The sequence below is a fragment of the Pteropus alecto genome, unplaced genomic scaffold, assembly GCF_000325575.1.
Source record: "Pteropus alecto unplaced genomic scaffold, ASM32557v1 scaffold88, whole genome shotgun sequence".
Classification (NCBI taxonomy): domain Eukaryota; kingdom Metazoa; phylum Chordata; class Mammalia; order Chiroptera; family Pteropodidae; genus Pteropus; species Pteropus alecto.
The window spans coordinates 12,029,473-12,053,523 of record NW_006494611.1 but is presented as its reverse complement, the minus strand read 5'-3'; the positions used below and the strand labels follow the sequence as shown (position 1 = coordinate 12,053,523).

The window sequence follows — 24,051 nt, the reverse complement described above, 5'->3', positions numbered from 1 at the left end:
AATGTAAAATGGCAAATCCACTTTAGAGAAATGAAACATGTCCACACAAAGACCTGTACATGAATAGTCATAGCAGGTTGATTTATAAGAGCCAAAAACTAGAAACAACCCATATGTGCATTACTGGGTAAATGGATAAACAAATTGTGGTATATCCATGCAATAGAACACTACTGAGTGATACAAAAGAACAAACTATTAATATATGCAACAGCAATAAATCTTAAAATAATTTTCTGAGTGAAAGAAAGAATATACTGTGTATGATTCTACTTATATGAAATTCTAGGTAATGCAAACTAATCTATGATGACAGAGCAGATTGGTAGTTATGAGAATGAAGGAGGAAAGAAAGGAAGAGAGAAGGCATGAATTCATTGTAAAAGTACAGGACAAAACTTCTAGACTTGATAAATACCTTCGATTGTGGTGATGATTTCCCAAATATATACATATATCAAAACTCATCAAACCATACAATTTAAATATTTATAATTTACATGTTAATTATGCCTCAATATATACAGACAAAACGTACCAAAAAAAGGCATAAAACGTTTCTTCAGAGCTATCCGACACCCTCAGAATAAAGCTAGAATCCCTTTTAACTGAAGGAAAGAAAAAAAGACAAAAACCCATCACCACCACCACCAGTACAACAAAGAAAATGTGATTCTGAGTCAGTTACTACTTAAGAGTCCTGGTTTTTTGCTCTGTAAAACAGAGATGACGCATACCACTAGCTCTATCTCTTTGGGTTCTGAAAACCACATAAGGATTTCCAGAGGAAAGTGCTTTGTAAACTATAAAGTGCTATGCAAATGTATCTGCCCTTCCTAAAATTCATCTTGTTAGATTTGGCACATCATTTCAGTCATCTGAGATTGTTTTAGATGCTGTCTTCATCATTTCATATTACTTGTTTCCTCCCTGGTCTCAATCCTTTTTCAATTTAATCATCAGATCACTGTGCCTTTATACAAAGTCATTAACAATTATTTAAACAGGTCAAAGTCAAGAATATCTGTCCCATTCTACTAAAAGATAATATGTAACATATTATGGGTAATGTCATCCCAATACTTTAATTCTATAATTATTTAGTTACATGTCTACCTGACTATACTACTCCACCTACATTTCTCCATCTGCTCCAACAATATATAATACTTTATCTACACTGTTTTGTTCTTCCAGCCTACTAAACCCTACCAAAAAAGGGAAATTAAGTTATTCTAGCATTTTTGCTTTAATGAATCCAGAATGTCCTATTTATTAATTTCTGTGACTTAAAAAGTAAAATTTAAAAATTCAATCTAAAATCTTACATCTCATCAACATCCAGTTTACATTTTGTAAGGCAGAATCTACTTTTTTCCTTTTCTTCTGGAAAAGAAAATTTGCCTATGTCCAGTTTCACAACACTTCTGCTCTCTCACACAGTTGTTTAAACACTACTTATCAGCATGATCTCTCAGTATTTCTAAAAGATCATTTATATGAGCAACAAAACTTTCAGCTTAGGTGGGTGGGTTATTCCTGTATACTCAATTCCCTTAACTACCTTGGACTTCACTTCCCTCTTATCGGGGATTATTTTCTCTTATCTCTTCTTGTTTGAAGGTTATTTTATTTGATGAAAAATAAGAGGAGGAAGAATGCGATAGAGCCATTCTTCTTTTATTCTGTTATATCATTGATGTAATGAGCCTTTGGTCTGGCTATAAAAGTATCTTTACAAAATACTTTTGTTTCCCTTAGCATTTGTTAACATTTCAGGTTAGGTAATGGAATTTTTCTAACACTATTTTTATAGATCTTCATTATTCTTTTACACATAGATATAGCATACTGTTCCCACCACTCCTAAAAGATCACAAAATAGTATGTATCCACTAATCTTGGTCTCCATTTTTTCCTCACTGTGGTAATTTCTGATTACATATCATGAATTTCATTTTTGAGGCCCTCCAATTCTCAAGCCATTTTCTTAGTTATGGCCCAAAACTCGGTCATGAGAGACCATTTCCTTAAAAAAAAATCTGATTTCATAAAACCCAGGGCGTATTTCTGATGATGTTCAAGATTCCTCTCTCAAACTAAAAGCGAACCTAAAGATAACAAATACAACACGGCTCGCCCATGGCCATGACCCCTGTTACTTCTCCATGAACTGTTCTACCCACTGAGACACAAAACCATAGTGTAAGTCAAGGATCTATCAGTGCACTGCATGCTGAACTGAATGATATTTAGAGTAGAAAGGTTATTTGTTCTTATGCTACCTTGCCTCTGTGAGTTTTAAAACTCTGCAACATAGTTCATTGTCCCTTGAAAGCCTACAATAACACCAAACTTAGGATCCAAGATTTACAGCCCACAAATGACTTCGGTGCCTAAAACGTTTTTTCAGAACACCTTGGCAAACCCTTCCTCATTCCCAAGAAATATCACAGAATCAAAAATCCTGAGTATAATACCTAAATCATTCTTAAACAAATTCCCCTCACCCCAGAAAAAGGTTCTACCCTCCCAGAATCAATCTAATTTCAAGTACACTCACTCTCATTCTCTGTAGTACCTCTGCCAGAACACTCCAGCTTCAGGAACAACAGGTATATTCATCTTTGGGTACTCTTTGGATACTCCAAAATTTCATTTAAACATTCTCTTATGTCTTCTTGTAATACTCTCTTAACTCTAGGCACCATGCCTTAAACCTGGGACATTAGACTTTATCTCAGATTATCACCACCACCCTCTACTTATGTTTCTTTTATATTTATTAACCTGCCATAATTGACTATTGTTCAACAAGTTCAATCTGTCATGGATTTAATGGTGTTCATGCATAATTAGGTATACATATAAGTAGAGTAGCTGGGGTCCAAAGACGAACTTCACCCACTGTCAATCTTGTGCTGGTCCTGGGGGTAATAGCAGTATTCTGGCAAAACTCCAGATCCCAAGTGGGCAAAATCCCTACTGTTCTGGTGCCTCTGTGGCACAAGGCAGAAATCTGAAGTCCTTTTACTAAGGTTGGATTAGCCCTCAATTGTGGAATTTCTAAGAAAACAGAGAACTAGAGCCAAGATCCTCCCAGAGAAAGGGCTCAATATCTAAGAGATCAGGAATGGGGGACAGAAAGGCCTGGGGAAGAGCATATGGAATGACGCAAAGACACTGATTTTCACACTAGGGTATTCAGTTAAGTAGGGGCATCCTGCTTCTCAGACACGAACAGTTTGGGAGCCTTTCGGTTGTCAGATTCATCCCCAAATGCTGGAAAGTAGAATCAGGTAAATGCTAGAGACCGAGTTTAGAGCAGGACAGATAAATTGGCTTAGGATGAAGCCCTAGGCATTGAAATTTTTTAAATTCCCAAGTGTACACAGGATAGAGAACCACGGTGCTTATGAAAACATATAACCATTTCTTTCATAATGTCAACAAGTCAAACAACTAAAAATACAAATTTAAGCCATTAAAACACTTAATGAATAGCTACAACCAACATTCACCTCAAGTTCTTAACTTTCATGTTCTTAACAAGTTTTGATACTCTTAAAAGAACAAAATGCAGGATCAAACATCTGATTAAAACTTGAGGCCAATGGAATGCCCTTTGCTCAGCATTCCTTCATTCCAAATTAGAATACAAATTAAGAACATGCTATTGTAGGAGGTTGCTAAGCACCAATAGCCAGTCTTTTATACAAAGATCAATTTTATAAACTTTCTCTGCTCAGCATAGAGTTTGGCACTGTATTCTGATAATTAGTAATTAGTAAATTATCTAAAGGAGAATTACATTGAATATTAACATCTAAAATCCCATTTATAAAGTGGTAAAATTTACGATTTTAGTGAAACGAAGCAATTCTGAAATATAATTTTCACATCAAATTCAAAACTTTATGAGGAAAATTATAACTGAATCAGAATTTTAACTTTTAAAGCATTAAGAAAATAATTAATTCAACAAGTCATCTTTAAGAAATAACCTGACACCCTAAGTATACTTTCTGATGGCCTAGAACTACCATGAAGCAAATTGTTTTCCAGTTCTGATAATTACTTTAACCTTTCCTACCATTATCACTTACTTTGACTTGCAAAAAAAATTTTTTTTCTTCAATATTGAAGCAACTTTCAAAAATATTCTTAACTGAAAAGTATTAAAGACGTAGTAGAAATGTATATGCAAATGTGTCTTTAAAAAACCCGGTCTGTACTGTAAAACAATCAAAATCATCTGGAATTTCCATAAAACTTTTCAATAATTCACATATATTAGGAAAAAAAACAAAACTAGATTAAAATTCAGAAAGATTATGGTTGCAGTTGCTTTTCTGCCATTAACTATCTCTATGACCTTGACCAAGTTATTTAGCCTCTCAGAAAAGCAGTAACCACCTTGCAATTTGTATACTTGTGTGCATGTGTATGTGTGTGTGTGCACACAAGTATATATTAAGGCTAAAGTCTACTCCAGGCCTAAAATTCTGTTTCTAGCAAAAAGGTAACAACGGGAAGAGTTTGGAGACTGTGGATAAACTCTGTAAAGTACCAGTATATCTGTGTTTTAATTTTAATGTATTTAAATAATCCAAAACATTTCAAAGTCTATGACTATAGGTAAGATATATGAAAGGATTTTTAATATCTATAGCAACATATATCACCGATATTAATATAAAAAAGCTTCAAGTTCTAAAATAGGGCATGGCTCCTATCACTGCACTCACCTTATCACTTTTAAATATTCATGTTTTTTAATGTGTCATTATTCTTTCTCTAAAGTACATTCACCAGTTTTGCCCATCTCTGATAAAAAGTATACTGTTCTCTTCTATCATACTTAAAAGTTGGACTTTCACTTTACTGGCTCACAGAATCAAGAAAAAAAGGGCAACTATAGGTTTACGCTCAATGAAAATTATATGGAAACTAACAAGAACTTTCTTCATCACTTAACTTTGCAGGAAAGTGTAGGGACTGGTTGCTACTATGAAAAATCTGAAAAAGAAGTACTCTGGAGAGACAGCAGGTCTCATTTTAGAATGCTTATACTTTTTCAGTTTAAAAGTAAGATTCAAGCAACTTACCATTGTTCCAAAAGGAATGGCTCTTGAAGCATGGTAATAAATGGCTATAAAATTAATGAAGAAGGCAGTGCCACACACCATAGCTGGGATAAGGAAAGCCCCGATAAACATCTGCTTTATCCATCTCCTTCCTGGAAGAGAAACAATACTATGAAAAGCAGAGAGACAGATATACAAACAAGCATATATTAATTTTTAAAATTTAATTATTTAGTACCAAACAATTTATTTAAAATTTTAATGTAAAGAACTTGACATCTGACATCCTAATAACAAATAAAGACTGGCTATTCAAATATGTCTAATGGAAATATAGCTTTTGAAGTGAGGATACTGGAAAAGAGCAATGAACTATAGTAAAATAACACAAAACATCCTAATATTTTGTCCTAATTCTCCACTGAACTACTGTGAATTTTGGTAAGCCACTCAATCTTTTTAGGCTACAAGTTGGCCTAGATTGATGTTTGAAAACAATTGTTTGGAGTTCTGAAGCTTCTTAGAAGTGCCCATGAAGTCACTGGTGAAGAAAGAGCCCAGGTCTTCAAGCTCTGCTTCAACCAGAACAAGTCCATTTTCAACAGTTTTACACACTAGAGTTTCATGTAAATCAGCTTCATTTGAAAAGAGGGTTACACTGCTTAAAAAAAAAAAAAAAGTTTAATATCTCCTGGGTTAAATGGTCTCTAAATTTACTCTTAGTTCTCTAATTGTAATTATAAATAAGTATTTAAATTTATTTGTATGTTTCAAAAGGAAAAAAAACGTGTTTCATAAGCTCTCTCTCAGAAATTAGAACTACGATTTGTAAGTTTTACTATTTTTTTGGTACCACTTCGTAGTGCCAAAATTCTATATAGTGAGCACCTATTATTTAAATAATTGAGGGAAGGTATTTTTAAACTATGTAATCAGAATTTTTAAATCATGTTCATATTGAGCAGGAGAGTACCAGGAGCTATCTTTCTAATACAGCAGAGTACACAAGCAAGTGCACCAACAAGAGAGCATCTTCATACCACTTAGGAACAGACTATAAAGATTTAACACTGGATCACTATTAAAATTCAACCCTACAATCATAAGCAATAGGGACCCGAACAGAAAGTGCAATAGGAAAAACAAGCAATAACCTATCTTTCATTTTTTTCTATATTAAGCTCTTGTTAAGTATCTCTCTCATAGAATTACAACCCAAATTGACACTTCTCCAGAAAAACTCTTTGATTTTAAACATTCTCCTTTATTTAGTTTCTTTCTCAAGTAAGTTTCAAGAACCCCCTCCTTTCCAAACTAATACTCAGAATTTGAACACCACCACAAAAAAGGTGGCAACTAATTAAAGTATGAATTATTTCTCCTATTTAATTCCAACTCTTTCCTGGCCTTCTTTTTTCCTGCATTTTATATTATCTTCTCAGATTCAGGCAAGTATTAATAATTTCCATATTTGACTCTATTTCCCCCAAGAGTCAAAAAGAATCCCATGCACATTCTACTGGGTACAATAAGTAGCACAGGAATCTGCACTGCTGTGCTTCCTACCACTCTCCAAACCCTTGGAGACTCTGGCCAAGTTCCAGGCTACCACTGACTTCAAAATGGGTCTGGAGCATTATCTAGTGCACTGCCGAGTGTGAAGATCTAGAACTTCACTGTAGTTCAAATCCTGAAATAACGCTGAAAACTTCTTGATTCTCTGCGTTAACCTCTAAATTAATCTGGTTTCTGGGGACCTTTCAGAAACAATATCAGGACATGATCAAATCTCAGGACACTGTCAGACAATAACCTTTAGATTATACTTGTAAAGACTTGATATTCCAACGGGCTTGAGCCTGAACTCTGAGCTTTCAAGCCTAAATGTAGTGTAGTTTAGCTGGGTGTTTGCTATCAGCCTAAAAGCAAATTTATGTCCAAGTAGAAAATAATTTCCCATTTTAAATAAATCTGTTTCTGCTGTGGAGACTTCTAGGGGTCATAAACCATAAAATTTTCAGCCTCAATAGTTTCCAGGTCAAATTCAAAGAAGTTGCCTTAGGCATCCTTATTTCCATTGGACGGTAGTACTGTGAGATAAGACTCTTTTCTCTATATCTGGAGGTACAACGTAAAGGCTGGAGACTGACCGCCTAACTAAAACAGAATACATGATGATACTCCCCCTCAGGCATTCCAAAGAATTACCTATACTGAAGGCACAGACCACATTAAGTCAAACAGGACCAATAAAGAAAACAGTAAACCTGGAGAAATTTTAAATGATCTCATGCTCTGAGCTCCTATAACCTGTAAGTCAAGTCTACTAAAAGAAGAAAGGATTCCCTAATGCTGACATTGCTTAGGATGGGCTGAGAAAATCACAGTAAGAAGTCACTATCCTTAGGAATATGATTTTAAGGTCTTTTGACAACCCTTCATTCATAATCTGAAATACGCAAATCTATTACTTTCAGCACTTTTCTGACCCCAGACAACTACAGGGAAAACAAAGAACTGCAAGACCCCTTGAATGCCATCACAGAAACACCAAGAAGTACCCCTGTATCATTTATGCACCCTCCATCATTTCCAGGTCACAATAGTAAAGAAGCAAGGGGGGTATTTAAAATAACGTGCTCTTAGCAAAAGATTGTGACACAGAATAACAGAAATCTTTGTACAGGGTCCTTTGATAAATATTTAAGTCAACAGAAATAAACAGCTCTCATTCCTATTCTCCTTCCACCGTCCAGACACTTTATCCATAAGTCATAAAACAATGTATGGCTTTATATTCTTACAAAGCTATACACCCAATGTGGAAGCCTCCTATGGAGAACAACTAGGAAGCTAGGTACCTCAAAGCAAAATAATATCAATAACTTAAATATACTTTCTCTTACAAGTTTCTCAGGGCTAACTTCACAGTGGACAATGGAGATAATCTATTAATTATTCACGTTTTAGGAAATAAAATGCAAGAGGCTCCATAAAAGCAAGATAGAACATATAATAGGCTTGGTGGAGATTATGTTAAATGAGATAACAAAGACTGTTACTGCCCATTTTAAATTCCAAATACCTCGTAGTAAAATATTAGCATCTATAATTAAAAGTACAAAATGGTAACTCCTAAGTTACCTCCTTGTCTAGCATACAGACTTCCTCCAAAATAACCATTCACCGGAGATGTAGCAGCGTAGACAAATATGGCTGTACTGAGCATTGATCCCCTCCTACAAAGGCAAAAAAAAGTAAGATAAATTGAAACAAATAATTTAAAGAACATATTATATAGTCTTATCATATTAACATTAGTTTAATTTTAAAGAAAAATTTAATAGGAACACAAAAATATCATCCTGGACTACAAAGTACCTTAAAAGGTTGCCTAGTGAATGAATTTTCAGTTAAAATTGCACATGATACAGGCTGATCTTAATTTTTAAAAAATGAAACAGACTGATCTTAATTTTTAAAAATCTGCAGTTAAATTTCATAATATATTCTAAACAAATATTTCACATTTCTTTGGCAAAAATATTAGAAGCTGGCACAAAAACTGTTTTTGCAACCCTGTGAACCAATCACATCATATGGAAAAAGATATTCATCTGTTAAGAAAAATAATCAGAACATCTCTTTCTAATTTGACTTAACTGCTTAAGAGTCTTGTCTGCTGATGGAAATATAATGTAAGTAGCATAATCTATATTAGTACTATTACTTTAAATGGTATAACACTGAGACTTTTCCTATTTAGTCTCCATCATACTGTTAAAAGTGATTTTTTAAAAATCCATAGGTCCACAAATCAACATTAATAACTCAGATCGACAATTTCTAACTTCCTCTTACAAGAATGGTACCTAGGGAATTCAGACCAATCTCGTTGAATAAAACCAGACAAAAAATTTTAAATGCCTAAGTGCAAAGAAAAAGATTAAAATGATAAATGACACTATCTTTGCCATAATATAAAAATGTCCTTAAACAATAAAGACCACTTCTGAAACTCACCATAACTAGGAAGGTAAAATATGTTCTATGTATAGAAAAGATTAAAAGTTCTATCTATCGATAGAACACATGTCAGTTTGAGCTAAAGAATATTCTTTTAAAGAGAATTTACAAGAATATCACACTAATATGTGTACATTGGGAGAATATATAATTTTCATAAATTAACCACCTTCTGGGTAATAATTATTATTGTATTCCACTGTCCACCTACGTAGAATACAAACGTCATCAAAGACGTGAAATATGTAGCACTCCTCTGTTCAATTTCTTAAAGTGGATGTGTAATAGTTAAAACATTGCAATATTTAATTCCCATTAATATATAGTTAATATAAATGTTAGAGTAAATATGAGTGTCATTTCCATGTTTAAAAGATCATAGGTCTCAAAGTTAATCAGTTTTAAAAACCTGAATTTGTTTTTTCAAGAACTCAGTTAAACAAGTACTAAATTATTCCTTCCAGACTATCATTAACAAATTCAACCCATTTTCTGTTCATAACTAGGTGTATGAGGCTGACATAGGCCTAACAATGCTGAAAACTAAAAGGCTGCATTAGTCTAAGACCAGTCTAATATTAGCCAGAAGTCTTAATATTAGCAGGGAGGGTTCAAAGAAGCTGCTCATGTGACTGAGAGCCCAAAATGACTACCAGAGATTTAAGCTCTCAGTCCCCAGAGACATTTCTACTAAATGGAAGTGTATCAGTCACGATTTTAAAAATCAGACATACATTCTACCTCTTCATTCATAAATATTCTACAGGCATTTTCTATCCAAATTAGACCATTTTCACCTACACTGAAAAATCTGCTGAGGTAGAGAACTGTTCTCTTTGTTCGCCTCTCCAAGACTGAAGCAGGGAGCCTCTAAGGAGCTGCTTCACCTGCACTCGCCACCTCACCACTCCACTGAAATTTTCAGAGCAGCGGCGTAGACAGAATTTGAGCAGACTCACCCATACCTTCTCAAACACCATGTCTTCTCAATAGTTAACATCACACTAATAGGCATCACACTGATGCTGATCCTCTACCCACCTAAATGTTTTCTTCTCTGATTGCTATAATTATTACTGAGGCAAAGTAATTTTCACACGTTACATTATCTGTTTTTCCTTTAGAATCATTCTTACTCTGGGGTGCTTCTTACAAATAATACGTGCAAGTTTTTCATGTTCTCACTACTTTTTTTATTATCTCTATTTTCATTTCATGGCAAATTAAAAGAGTTCTAGAGTGAGAGTACCTAGAGTCAAATCTAGGCTTGCTAACACCGCTTACTAATAGCTGCATGGTCTCAGTCAACTTATTTAACCTTTCTGAGATTTACTTTTCTCATCTGTAGAATGAAGATAATAGTCTCTTCACAGGGCTGATGTGAGGATTAAAGGAGCTAATGTGCATAAAGCACCTAACATGGAACTTCAATAATGTTAGCCACTTTGATATCATCATAATAATATAGCTTTAGTGATTATCATATACGTAATTATGTTCACTTCAAGTAAGCACAACATAGAACAACCATCGATAGTAATAACAGACTAAAATAACAATGCATGTCTTGCCTGCTAACACCATCTATTAAATGTGGTTTCTTATTTCTCTGTAAGCGGAAGAGCCTCTGAAGTAAAAAACGAACTGCCAAAACTATACCACTAACATCTGAGAAGAAAGCGAAAACTTGGTTTCTAGGAGAGGTTATCTATTAGTAACTCCTAAGACTGTGACTATATAGTCAGTGTCAATTAAGTGGTGATGAATTTAATACAGTATTTAATGTAAAGCATGACTTCTTGGTAGATTTGAAATGTTTTTATTGTATTTGGGATTTAATTCATCTGAAATATATTCTAATATGAACTACCCACCAGAATACCGAAGTTTAGATTTTGGTCAATTATTTTAAAGCTTATATGGTAATTAAATTGCAAAGGTTATATTAAACAAGTAAACAGAAACTACAGAGAAATAGTTTTGTTGATTAACACACATTCACTTCAACAAGCATTGACTGAGTACCTTGCACATGCAAAGTTCTTTAAGCAGGTACTCTGAGAAGTCAAAGATAAGTTAAAACCCAGTCCTTGCTCTCTAATAGCTTATTGTCTAGCAGAATAAACAGCAATGTAGTATAAATATTTAATATACAACTAAAGAGTCATTATTTTTGCAACAATTTATTGTTTGTCCACCAAATGCCAGACTTATATAAGAACGAATGCATTATGAACTAAAATAGGAGTATAAAATATAACTGGAGACAAGTATCACTCTGATTGAGGGCTTCATGGGGCAGTATCTGAGGCACCTGAATTATAACCTCCGCCACCCAAACTCAGAGCGTGTTTCCTTCATTAAGGTCATGGCTCTCTGAGCGCAAGGTTATAGGAACTTGAGATCTTTGTAAATGCACTTTTTCTTATAATCTGAAAACCTCAAATCAAAAATTGCTTGCAACTCATTTGTCTACAAAGAAAAACTGTACCAGAAACTATGTAAATATAGGATAAGAAGTCATCCAATTATTTTTCTAACCTCGTGTACCTTTTCTATCATCCTTTTTACTTTAAAATGCTTTCTTCTTTTCTATACAGAGAATCTCCTAGTTTGCGGGGGTAAATGTGAAGTACTAATTTAGTAACTGTGAAAGCCATGTGCTTCTTATGAAGATCTAATTGGATCTCTGGCTTTCATAAAAATGCCTATTCACTTAGTCCAACAGTTCTGGACTCTAAGTAATTCTGCTCATACCTCTAATGGAACACAACCTTTATAATCAACCAAAATTTTCAATAAGGCTAGTAAGTTTCAGCATGTAACAGAAAATATATTTATACCTGAAAATTATTATACCTGAAGTTCACTATTTGTCTACAATGATGTTTATGCTATTTAAATTCTAAGATAATTGAAATAAGCAAATATTTAATGATTGACTTCAAAGGTTCCAATGATTAAAACTATTTAAGAACAACAAAAAGATAATAAAGTACAAACACTTACTCTGTATATAAATCTTCTATCATTGCAACAATAATAACAATGAGCGACACAGCAAATATCTGACATCCAGAACCAATGAGAGAGGAAAATATCAGTGGGTGACTTGATGGTCTAAATACATCTCCATGCACCTGCTTCCATCCATACTCATCCCCTAGGTCTCTGTCCTGTATACATATATATGTAGACAGAAGAGAAAATTATTCAGAATGAAATTAAATTAAGTTAAGATAGGTGAAAAATTATTACAGTTCTAAGTTCCCTCCTTTCAAACATAGCTATTTAAGAGAGTTCAAAATAGCGAGAAAAGACATTTCAAATTTAAAATAATCACTGCTTTAAATAACTTTTACCTAGGCCCAGTAAGGTGACTCCAATTGTGCTCAAAAAATCTCAAAGGAAAAGAAAATTATTTAGGAGCAAAAAGAAGAAAAAAAAAAGGTAAAATTGGGAGAATAGCACACTGACTCTCTTAACATTACTTTCAAACACTATTCTTGCCATTTAAGTCATGACTGTGGTTCATACATGACGAGGGGCCAGGTGGAGAAGAAGAAGAGTATCAAAACCAGTACTAGATGACCTAACAATGCAGACATGTCCTTTATAGACTTGAATCTAAGAAAACACATGGGGAAAATATAGGACAGTTAAATGACAGCATTTTTTAATAAATAGTATTTTTTAAAAGAGATTCAATTTTTCCTTTTCAATTTGAATAAGTAAATATCTACAACAGTCCCTCAAGGTAATCTGTTTTCTGGAGGGAAAGATCCATCCTGGTCAGATATGTTTGAGAAGCACCAAATATTTTATCTACCCTCTAATACTTCACAATATACATTAGCATATTAAAATTTAAATCTGTTTAACTGTTTTCCAAACTTATTTAATGATGAAACATATTGACACAGAAGTCATTAACATTCTACAGAACACATTTTTTACAAAATTGTTTACAATATAATTCTATAATTTTGTACAAGAATTTAGAAAACAAGCCCCCTATCTCAAACCTATTAAACTAAATGTAAATTAATAGTTCCATCCACTCCCTGAATTTCATGCATTATTTAACAGTATTAGAAAAATGCCAACACGGGTCTACAACCTCCTATCTGCAATTTTGCAATCAAAAATTCTGAAAACTGAAAGCTTGTTTCATAAGTTTGCTATACCCTTATTTACTGGCTAAACTTGGACTAAACAAGAGGTTATTTATACTGTTTATTTATCCCGCTGAGGGTGAATGTTCACATATTTTTCTAAAAAAAAAAAAAATGTTAATAGATTAGAGACAGCTTAGCTTTACACCTTTCTAAAACCTGACATCTCTGAATTCTGAAACTCATCTGACCTCAAGACTGTAGACATACATTCCAACATTCAAAATAACACTGAGTTAAATTGTTTTTATTAATATAATATAAAATGTTTGCTCACCATATCATCCATTTCTTCTTCTTTACTGTACCGGGCATAATCTTTTCTTAAAGTTCTCATTAAAATCATTGAAACTAAGCCCACCAAGAAGATAACCATCATGAAGGAGTTGAAAATTGAAAACCAATGAATCTAAAATAACATAAAATAAAATATTACATTAAATATCAGTCACAAAATTCTTAAGTTCCATGACAATGGGATGTTAATGTGAAAATAAAATCTTTTAAAACTTTTACATAAAGATTCAATCTTAAGACACACTGGGAATGAGTATCCACTATACAAAGGGAAGCACTTACTTACCCAGCAAATATTTCTGAAACATTATGTTCAAATACCACTCCTCTACACTAAAACTTACAGTGATATTCCTTATTTTCTCATATTAAATCTACGTTCCCTAATATTCTGTACCCCTTGTAAAATGGCTACCTCATCTTATCTTGCCAATTTTTCTTTCCATTGTAGTCTATACTTCAATCAGGCCTATTCTTCCTCATTTCCACCTCTGTATCCTTCTCATAATTTCTTCTCACATGGGATCTACTTTTGTAAATTCTATCTACCATTTAAAGCCCAACTCAAAAACCCTCTCATCGACCCTGTAAAACCTCTCATCAATATATTAGTCATTCATAGATATATTCCTGCTCTAAACTTCTACAGGTACATACATAGAATTTTTAACATAAAGGATGTACTGTCTTGTACAATTAGGACGGATTTAACTTGGGCTAACATGCTGACCTGTGCTCTAGGGCTGTGGTCCTCAACCTTTTTGGCACCAGGGACTGGTGCTCCTGAGAATCTAACGCCTGATGATCTGAGGTGGAGCTGGGGAGTGGCTACAAATACAGATGAAGCTTCGCTCACTCAATGCCACTCACCTCCTGCTGTGCGGCCCGATTCCTAACAGGCCGCAGACCAGTACCGGTCTGCAGCCCAGAGGTTGGGGACCCCTGCACTAGGGTGAAGGACAGTGTGGGCTATTACCCACCCTGAGGCTTCAGGCAAGTGACAAACTACATAAAAAACAGGAGACAAACAATTGTTTCTGCCCCTTCATAAGATAAATTCTTTCCTCAATCAACAATTTATTGAATACCTACTGAAATTATAAAGAAAATGATGAATGCATTATATTTTGAAATATCTGCCCAAAAAGGTTATATAAATTTAAGTTTATTTTAAAAGTGTCATTCATAATTTATAAAAGCAGTCTATAATTATAGGCTTTTCCAAAGATTTGATTTTGTTCCTACCCTGGGAAATGAGATGACTCAAAAGAGGACAGGAAAGAAAAAAATTATATATGAGACTTATCTTCTTTCAGTCAACTTATCAAATTTTTGAAATGTTTTATATAGTTACCATTTACTAATAAGATTTTATTACTATAATGCTAAAATTTCTAACAAAGCTCTCTGCTAATTTCTAATCAAAGATATGAACTTTAACTAATACCTACTATAATGTACTACTACTAACCTGACATTTTATAATATTCCTTTATTCCAAAAATTATGAAGTACTATGTGCTTTTTAAATTATTATACCAAGGGAAATATTTCCTGAAAATTATAAAGAAATCAGATGTCACTACGGGGCAACTAACCCTACAAACTGCCGACTCCAGCACCCCTGAGTGCTGCTAATCCTAAAGCAGCATCCCAGGTTTGTCATAAATTTTAGAACACTGGTGATAAATAGCTAACTATACCACCAGCACTGCTTCTTACTGAGCACTCGCTGTGTGTCAAACACTGAACCAGGTGCTTTATATACACTATCAAATGGAATTTCACAACTCTGATAGGTATTATAATCCTTTCTTCACTATTAAGGAGAGAGAAGCTACAGAACTGAGTAATCTGACCAAGGTTATAGTAAGTGGCAGACACAGAATATTGAGCTTGAGCTCCTAAACCTGTGCTTATAGTCGCTGTATTAGAAACAATCCCTAGACTTATATGATAGATCCCATCCCCTTCCACCTACTTAAGAAAAGTGCTGCAGTAATTCACCTCCTTTCCTCTTGTGCTGTCAGTTATGTACTCTCTACGGAACCCCATCAACATATACACGTTTTTCTTACATCACACATACACAAAAATAATTCTCCTGGTTCCATCTTTTCTACTGGTTATGGTACCATTTCTTTGCTCCCTTTAGCAGCCAAACTTGCTATCTCCAATTCTTCTCCTCCTACTCTCTCGTACACCAGTTCTGTTCAGATTTTGCCCCACCACTACATCAAAACTGCTTTGTCAAATTCACCAGTGACTCCAGATAAATCCAATAGCCACTTTCAGTACTCCTCTTACTTGACTCATCAGCAACAATTCAGAACTGATCTCTCTATCCTCTATGACACACTTCCTTCCCTTGGCTTCCAGAATACCATACAATCTTCCCCACACACCACTCCCACTTTACTGGTACCTCCTCAGAGCCCTTAGCTGGTTTCTCCTATTCTCTCTAAACTTTTTTACTGCCCCCAGGATTCAGTCCTAGGTCCTCTTCTAGTTCTACATACTCTTCCTGATAACTGCATCCAGTCACATAGCTTTAAATGCCATCTACATGCCAATGGCTGCAAGATTTGAATCTCTGGACCAGACCCTTCTTCTGAACTCCAGATTGATATACTCAACAAGGTGGTCAGTATCTCCATTCAGATGTCTTATAGACACTTAAAAAAACTAACATGTCCTAAACTATACTCCGCTATTCCCCTCCAAAGCTCCTCCAAGTACAGCCTTTCTGCTCCAGTGATGGCAGCTCCACTCTAACAGTTGCTCGGGCTGAAAACTCTATCTTTCTATCCATCAGGGAATCCTGCTGGTCCTACTTTCAAAATATATTCACAACCTGACATCCTCACCACCTATACAGTTATACCTTGAGCCAAGCCACCTTCATCTCTTATCTGGATTGCTGCAATAGCCTCTGCACTGGTCTCTCTGCTTCTCCCCTTGCCCCCACACAACCCATTTTCAACATATTAACCTGCTTGATCCTTTTTAAACATAAGTCGAATTTGTCATTACCTTGCTGAAAACATTAGTATGCCCCTTTGTATTCAAAGTCCTTATAGCAGCCTCGGACGACCTGGCTCTTGCTACCTCTGACTTATCTCCTACTACTCATCCCCTCACTCTGCTCCAGCAATAATGGCCTCCTTGTTACTCCTCAAGTACATGGAGCATGTGCCCACCTAACAGGCTTTTCAATGGTGCCGCCTCTGCCTGGAATACCCTTTCCCTCAGATACCCGACTTTCTTATTTGTCAACTCCTTCAAGTTTTTGCTCAAAAGTCCATCTCAGAGGCTTCCCCTAACCACCATATTCAAAACTACAACACATTTTATTTGCCAATTCATGTATCTTTGAACACACTATACATTTTATATTATGCTTATTGCATTTCTCCCCCACTAGAGTGTAAGCTCCAAGAAGGCACAGATCTTTGACTTTCATACTCTAATGTATTCCACTTAATATAATTTGTGACACAGAACAGGTGCCTAATTAATGGTGGTTAAAAGAATAAATATGGTACATTGCTCTACCAGTGAAAATGTCAGAAGGTAGCCTTTCCTCCAAGTTGTTAATACCCAATAGGAATATAAACAAGGTAGATCAGGTGTTCCAACAGGGAATGTCAGTTGAGAGCCCTCAATTGCTCAAATGCTATTCAAACATTGAAGTTTTTTGTGCTTATACCTTTACCTGCATTAATGTGTTCAGGACACCCGAGTGCTAAATCTGTGGAGAACATGAGCGGGGTAGGGGAAGAGGAAGTGGAGAATTTAAGCTCTAGGGATAGCATGCTAAATCCTTCAGTAAGGACTAAATCCCAAATAGCTTAATTATTTTTCTTTTAGGACCCAGAGGAAGATAATAAGTAGTAACAGGTCCTGGTGAAGTCCAAGGGTAGAAGCTGGCAGCAATAATACAAATCTGAGACCGCAGAAACTTATAGGCCATCTCAAAAATAGGTGATTAATAAACTTCAGAATTCCAGTCCAAAAGATCAAATCAAAAGACAGAAGAGGTGAGTCAGGAAAAAAGTCAGAAGAACGGCTATATCCCCTTATGCCCTGTTGTCTTTTCATTTCCATCTTTAAAGAAGGGAACCACCAGAATAAAATCTTTTTCTTGCTATAAAAAACCAAAGCTATCTGTACAAAACCAGCAGCAATGCCACTGGACCTACGATCTGAGATCCAGCTTATATCTGTTCATTGGGGGCGGTAGGCATTTCTTCCCTTTCTTGCGGTTTCTTTTTATGTAGGACTTCCACTAGCAAAACCTCCTGGTCTCACTCCACTCTTTCATTCACTCTGTCCTAGAGAATGCATACATTCTGCTCTGTTTCCCCACACTGCAAGTTTACAAGGGCAGGTGCCCATGTAGGAAAGGATGCAAAAGACAGTCCAACACTGTCTGAATACCTTAAGCCTGTCTAATTCAGAGTTTCAATATTAAGAAGCCCACTTGTCCACTGATATAAGCCATATTCTCCAATATTAGCCCCATAATAAAAGTGATATTTTGGCTTCTCGTATGTTGTATTCTCTCTTGTGTGTCTCTTAATTGGTTTAAACCATAGTCAAGATAAAGGGAGCTTTTGACTGCTCCTCTAAAACTTTCTATCACCCTTATGATTCTGAGCCCACATCTGAAATCGCCATTAGTTAAATCTTTGAAATCCAGAGCCCCAGCACAGAGCCCTACATATGGCAGACGCTCATTAATGTCTGCACATATTGAATGCCTTAAAATATAAATTTACATACCCTGTGTTGAAAAAAAGATGGATCGAGATATTTGTCAAATCGATCTTCAAATTTCACATCTGACTTTTTCCATTTTACCTGAAAAAAAGTTTTCATTTGAAAATCAAGGCCAGTAAACAAATTAATAATCTGATAACAAAACTCTGAGCAAAATTTGAAAAGATTTACATACTTAGAATAAGAAACGAGAGAAATGGGAGAAAGATATTATCAATTTCAGCAGTTGAAACATGTATGATAAAAAACTAACCAAATCTCCTCTCTCTGTATTAACAAAACCTGTAACTTAGAGGGGTCATTTCACTTTTCAAAAACTATTAACTATCACTGACTTACATAGTCTGACCTGATAAATGTGATGAGTTCAATTAGACCAATTAAAATAAGACTATGTACATCTTTAGATGCCAATAGTTTTATTACAATTATTGCATTTCTTCATTAGTTCAGTTATGCAAACATTACCTGCACTAGGTACACATGCACAAAGCTTGAAAAACTTTCAAAATGGGCTACTAGCAATTGACTCATTCCAGTTACCAAGAAAATAACTGGCAAAGAGATAAGCTAACTATATCAGATTTCTCTTTCCACTATTTTTAGTCCTAACAAAACAGAATTAACTGTTTAAGCTCTTACTCTGTGGAAGTATCTTATTCCAACCGATAAAGCAAAATATGGTAAACTATACCCATCCAAAACAATTTTCAATATATCACCTCTATCTGCAACAGTATAAAGGAAAGAGAAACAACAGAGAATACTGCAACCTAAAAACATGACTATGAAAATACATGACTGGGTTAGCTGGCTGCACAGTTATAATGATAAACTTTGCTGTAGCAAATGGTAGGTCTTACAAATGCATAAATAGTATCTAACACTACAGACCTGAAGAAAATCTTCTCACTGCTTTTAGAAGGCTTACTTATAGATTCGGCGGAAACACGGTTTTAATAATATTCTGTGTCATCCCATTTCAAGCTACATTTTCATTCACTAAAGTTGTAAAACACACAATTATTCATAGTAGGTCACAAACACTTCTCCCTGTATACAATTATTTTAATACTTACTGAATATGACATCTGGATTTTAGTATTGGGAACCAATTTCACCTTTCCTTCACTAGTTAGATTAACATCGACAATTCGATTTCCATTAAAACCTATTTCAAGTTTTTTGTAGGTCCAAAGATAGTAATCCTCTCCATTTTCATCTGCTTCACCAACAATACCTACAAAAAAAATAATACTTTATACAAGGTAATGTCACTTAATATTTAAAATACATTAGAACCAAAGTGTCATAAAACATTTTTATAAAAAAGCAATATTACTATTATTCCTCATGGTGAGAACAAGGCAAAAGTATAGGCTGGACTTCTATTCTTTATACTATTTGGCAAACATGAACACATCATAGTAAAAAAAACAAAAGTAATGAACAGCTCAGCATAACCTAGCACTAATTTGATCCCCAAAGTTCATGCTTTGTCATTAGTATCACCTTCATTGTAATAATTATCACCTTATATGTATATACTTCCCAATATTTCAAAATTTCAGGGAAGAGCTATTATCACCATCTAGCAAGGTTATTTATTCATTTAGTGGTCAAACTAAAAACCAAGGCACAGTACTCTAATAATCTATGATTTAGCCATTCCTGGTAAGCTGCACATATGTTGTATATAGGTACCAAAATTTAAAATGCCTCCTCTTTTTTTCTCAAGTTCTGAACCTTAAAATGAAAGGACCCCTAAAACCATAAAAATCCTTGAAGAAAATATAAACAGAAAGCCTTTGGACATCAGCCTTAGCAATATTTTTAGATGTTGCCTCGGGCAAGGGCAACTAAAGCAAAAATAAACAAATGAGAATACTCAACCTAAAAAACTTTTACATAGCAAAGGAAACCATCAACAAAACAAAAAGACAACCTACTGACAGAAGATATTTGCCAATGGTTTATCCAATTAGGAGTTAATACCCAAAATATACAAAGAACTCATATAACCAAGTATCGAAAAAACATAATCCAATTAAAAAATGGGCAGAAGACCGGAACATTTTTTTTCTAAAGAAGGTATACGGGTAACCAACATGTACATGAAAAGATGCTTGACAACACTAATCATGAGAGAAATGCAAATGAAAACCACAACGAGATACCACCTCACACTGTCAGAATGACTATTATCAAAAACACAAAAAATACCTGTTGGTGGAGAAAAAGAACCTTCATGCAGTGTTGGTAGAAATGTAAACTGTGGAAAACAGCATGAAGGTTCCTCAAAAAATTAAAAACAGAACTACCATATGACCCAGCAATTCCACTTCTGGGTGTTTATTCAAAGAAAATGAAAACACTAATTCAAAAAGACACGTGCACTCCTATGTTCATTGCAATGTTACTAGTAATAACCAAGATATAGAAGCAACCTAAGTTTCCATCAATAGACAAATAGACAAAGAAGTGGTACATATATACAATGGACTATTACTCAGTCATATAAAAGAATGAAAATTTATCACTGGCAACAACATATATAGACATGGAGGGTATTATGGTAAGTGAAATAAGTCAGACAGAGAAAGACAAATACCATATGTCACTTATAAATGGAATCTAAAAAACAAGACAAATGAACAAATAAAACAAAAGAGAAAGAGACTCAGATAGAGAACAAATTGTTGGTTGCCATGTGGACGAGTACAGGAGGATGGGCAAAATAGGTAATGGGGATTAAAGGGTACAAACTTCCAGTAAACAATTCACGGGGAAGATAAAAACAGCATAGAGAATACAGTCAATAATATTGTAATAACTTTCTATGGTGACAGGTCACTGGACTTCTGTAGTGATCACTGCATAATATATGTAAATATCGAGTCACTATGTTATATATCTGATACTAGTATTATAAGTCAATTATACTTTAATAAAATAGTGAAAGAAGTGTTGAAGATAAATGGTAATGACTGCATCATTACCATTTATCTTCAACACTTCTTTCACTGTTTTATTTAAGTTTGATCATTCTGATCACAATTTGAGATATTGGAAGGGAAGACCCAAACAGTGTGAGGATAATAAGTGGTAGCTGAGGATCTCTCTCTTGTGCCCTTATACTGTCAGTTATTTATCCAATGTTCCCTACCTAAGCCTATATATTTCTCAAGAGCCTTATGCTTTAAGTTACTCCTTATGGCCTCCCCTCTATGGTAAATGCATCTCATTACAGTACTGGGGGTGGGGAGGAGAAATTATTTCTTATTAAGAATTATCTGCTTATTAATTAATTTGTATAGATTCAAGGAATACAGTTTTGTTTTGTTTGGGGCTATAGAGGGATAATGAAATCCTTCTAATAATTTCATCAAGGTTTATTTACCTATCTATTCTGAAAACTCTGCAAGTGGAGAGACAATTACAGCAAGTAAGAAATTATTCTCTAAGGGGCTTTTAAAAGACTCTGAAGACTTTACCCTAAAAAAAGCCAGATAAGAATTTTTTTTCTGATAAGGATCCCCATGGTTCACACATTCTAGGACACCCAAAGTATCTCCCCTAAACATGGCAGATCTTGGAATCCTAGGGCTAAAATATATTTATTTTAAAACAGTAAAGCACAGTAGCCATGTTGCTGAGGAAGCCCATAGAAATGACTGAAAATAATCTAAGGTTCCAGACAAGAAACTCATAAGTGATGGAAAAGACCAGGAGAGGAACCTGCTCTCTCACCAAAATAAACAAAAAGAGAGGGGAGAGGAGCCCAGACTAAAGGATTCTCCTGAACTATAGGTTCAGAAATAGTCAGTGACTTTTTAGCACGTGTTCCAGCAACCCTCAGAGCTGATCGCAGAAATGTGAGTTAATATAATTCTAATTACAGCCATTTATATAAAATGCTTACTATTTATACTTAATTAACATGCAACACAGTAACAATGATACATACAATTATATCTTGAGATTAACCTTTTAAATTTCATCTTGGTACCACACTAAACTCTGATCTGATATGTTTTGTCTTTCAATTTGTTGCTCACAAAAATTGTAGTCTGCTAACAATTTTAAGAATCAGAATATTAATTATATATAAGAACAGGTGTCCAAAGACTTCCTCTCAAAAAAAAAAACCTAACAGAAAAATCACTAAGAGAAAAAAAAAAGTGATCAAATGTGCTGGCTATAATAAATTGCTGTATTTTGTGGGGGGGTTTTGTTTTCCCATTTTTAAATAATTTAATCTAGTCCAACACAATGTTTAGATTATGCATAAGGCTGTATTAACTATGCCATAGCTCTTCTCCATTAATACAGATAAACAAACTAAACATTAAAAAATTAGACATAAAAACTAAAAAGTAAAAACTTAAAAGAAATTTTAAACACAGAGTTTTGGAAAAGTAACGTAGAAACTAGCAAAACGAGTCCTTCAGAAAAAGATCATATCTAAAAGCCATTACTACCACAGTTCCATATGAGAGAAAGCCAGAATAAAACTTCAAAATCCTACTTAGTTCCCTTGATTGTATTTGACAGTGTAAGTCAAATTAAGATATGAGAAAAACGGGAGAGGGGAGATATTTCAGATTGTTCAAAGTATCTTTTAATCCCTTGAATCTGAAAAGATATATTGCATAAGTTATATTTTGAAGGAGTTTCATGTAAGGTTTGGCAATGTCAAAAACCCTTCAAGTAACAAGGGACCATAAAATTGGTATTAAAATCATTCTACGGAAAAGAATGAAAACACATTTACTGATTCAGGGTACAATCACCTTAACAAAGTCATTACATAAATCTTGCTTATTATGCAAATGTAATATACAGTACTTACCCCATATTGGTAAATCGTCTATGTACATCTGGTACCAGTAGTGATTTTTGATAGCATACACAAACGCATCTCTCTTTTCTTTATCTAAGTCAATTTCACAATAAGTGGCTGGCATCACATCATCTGCATAAAATAAAAATTGCAAAACAGTTATAGGAAAAAAAACACAAGAAAAAGCAATATTTCCTGAATTTAAAATTTACATTCATAACAGGTGAATCTGGGTGATAAATATTGGGGGTTCAGTACACGATTCTTACTTTTTTGTGTATGTTTAAGACTTTTGACAATATTTTTAATCATCTTTATTTTCAAAGTGAAGAAATCATTCAATATATAAAGAAAATTATAAGAACATTTATGAAGTAACTTTAAAGTAAATAAATTGGTTTAAAAAAATAAAAGTTTAAAATACATAAGAAAGTTTTCATTTAATATATATAAACAAAAACTCAAGAATATGATCTTAAATAGAGCCAACAATTTCTAGCTATAAAACCTCTGAGATAAATACTCATTTGAACATTCTTGGAAATGCAAGTCACTGGAGGCCACAGATTCTATGAGGAATCCCAGTGACTGTTCATAATTAGCAAGATTAAAAGGCAAACCTCTATCTAGCAGGCAGCACTGTTTATAAATTATCCAAAAGTTCCCTGGAGATGATTCATTTCCACTCTTGACTGCTTTCAAAAATACTACTACCATAATACTGCTTAGATGGTCTCTAACATAAACCTCTCAAAAATGTGCTTATGATCATTAGTTTCTCAACAAAACAAAACAAAACCTGAAAAAAACCCACAAACACGCTAGATGTCCATCAAGAAGA

The 24,051-nt window shown here is 34.3% G+C and overlaps 1 protein-coding gene across 1 annotated transcript in view; it reads right to left on the bottom strand.

Annotated features, from left to right (window-relative positions):
* The window catches only part of TM9SF3 (transmembrane 9 superfamily member 3), a 51,046-nt gene that overhangs the window by 19,209 nt on the left and 7,786 nt on the right, over window positions 1–24,051 (bottom strand). Inside the window, exons 2-8 of the mRNA XM_006925919.3 lie at window positions 23,220–23,342; window positions 19,447–19,607; window positions 18,371–18,448; window positions 13,566–13,697; window positions 12,123–12,289; window positions 8,232–8,326; window positions 5,109–5,239 (exon numbers count right to left, since the gene is read on the bottom strand). Coding sequence (XP_006925981.1) covers window positions 5,109–5,239; window positions 8,232–8,326; window positions 12,123–12,289; window positions 13,566–13,697; window positions 18,371–18,448; window positions 19,447–19,607; window positions 23,220–23,342 — 887 coding nt within the window. The remainder of the gene's footprint in view (window positions 1–5,108; window positions 5,240–8,231; window positions 8,327–12,122; window positions 12,290–13,565; window positions 13,698–18,370; window positions 18,449–19,446; window positions 19,608–23,219; window positions 23,343–24,051) is intronic.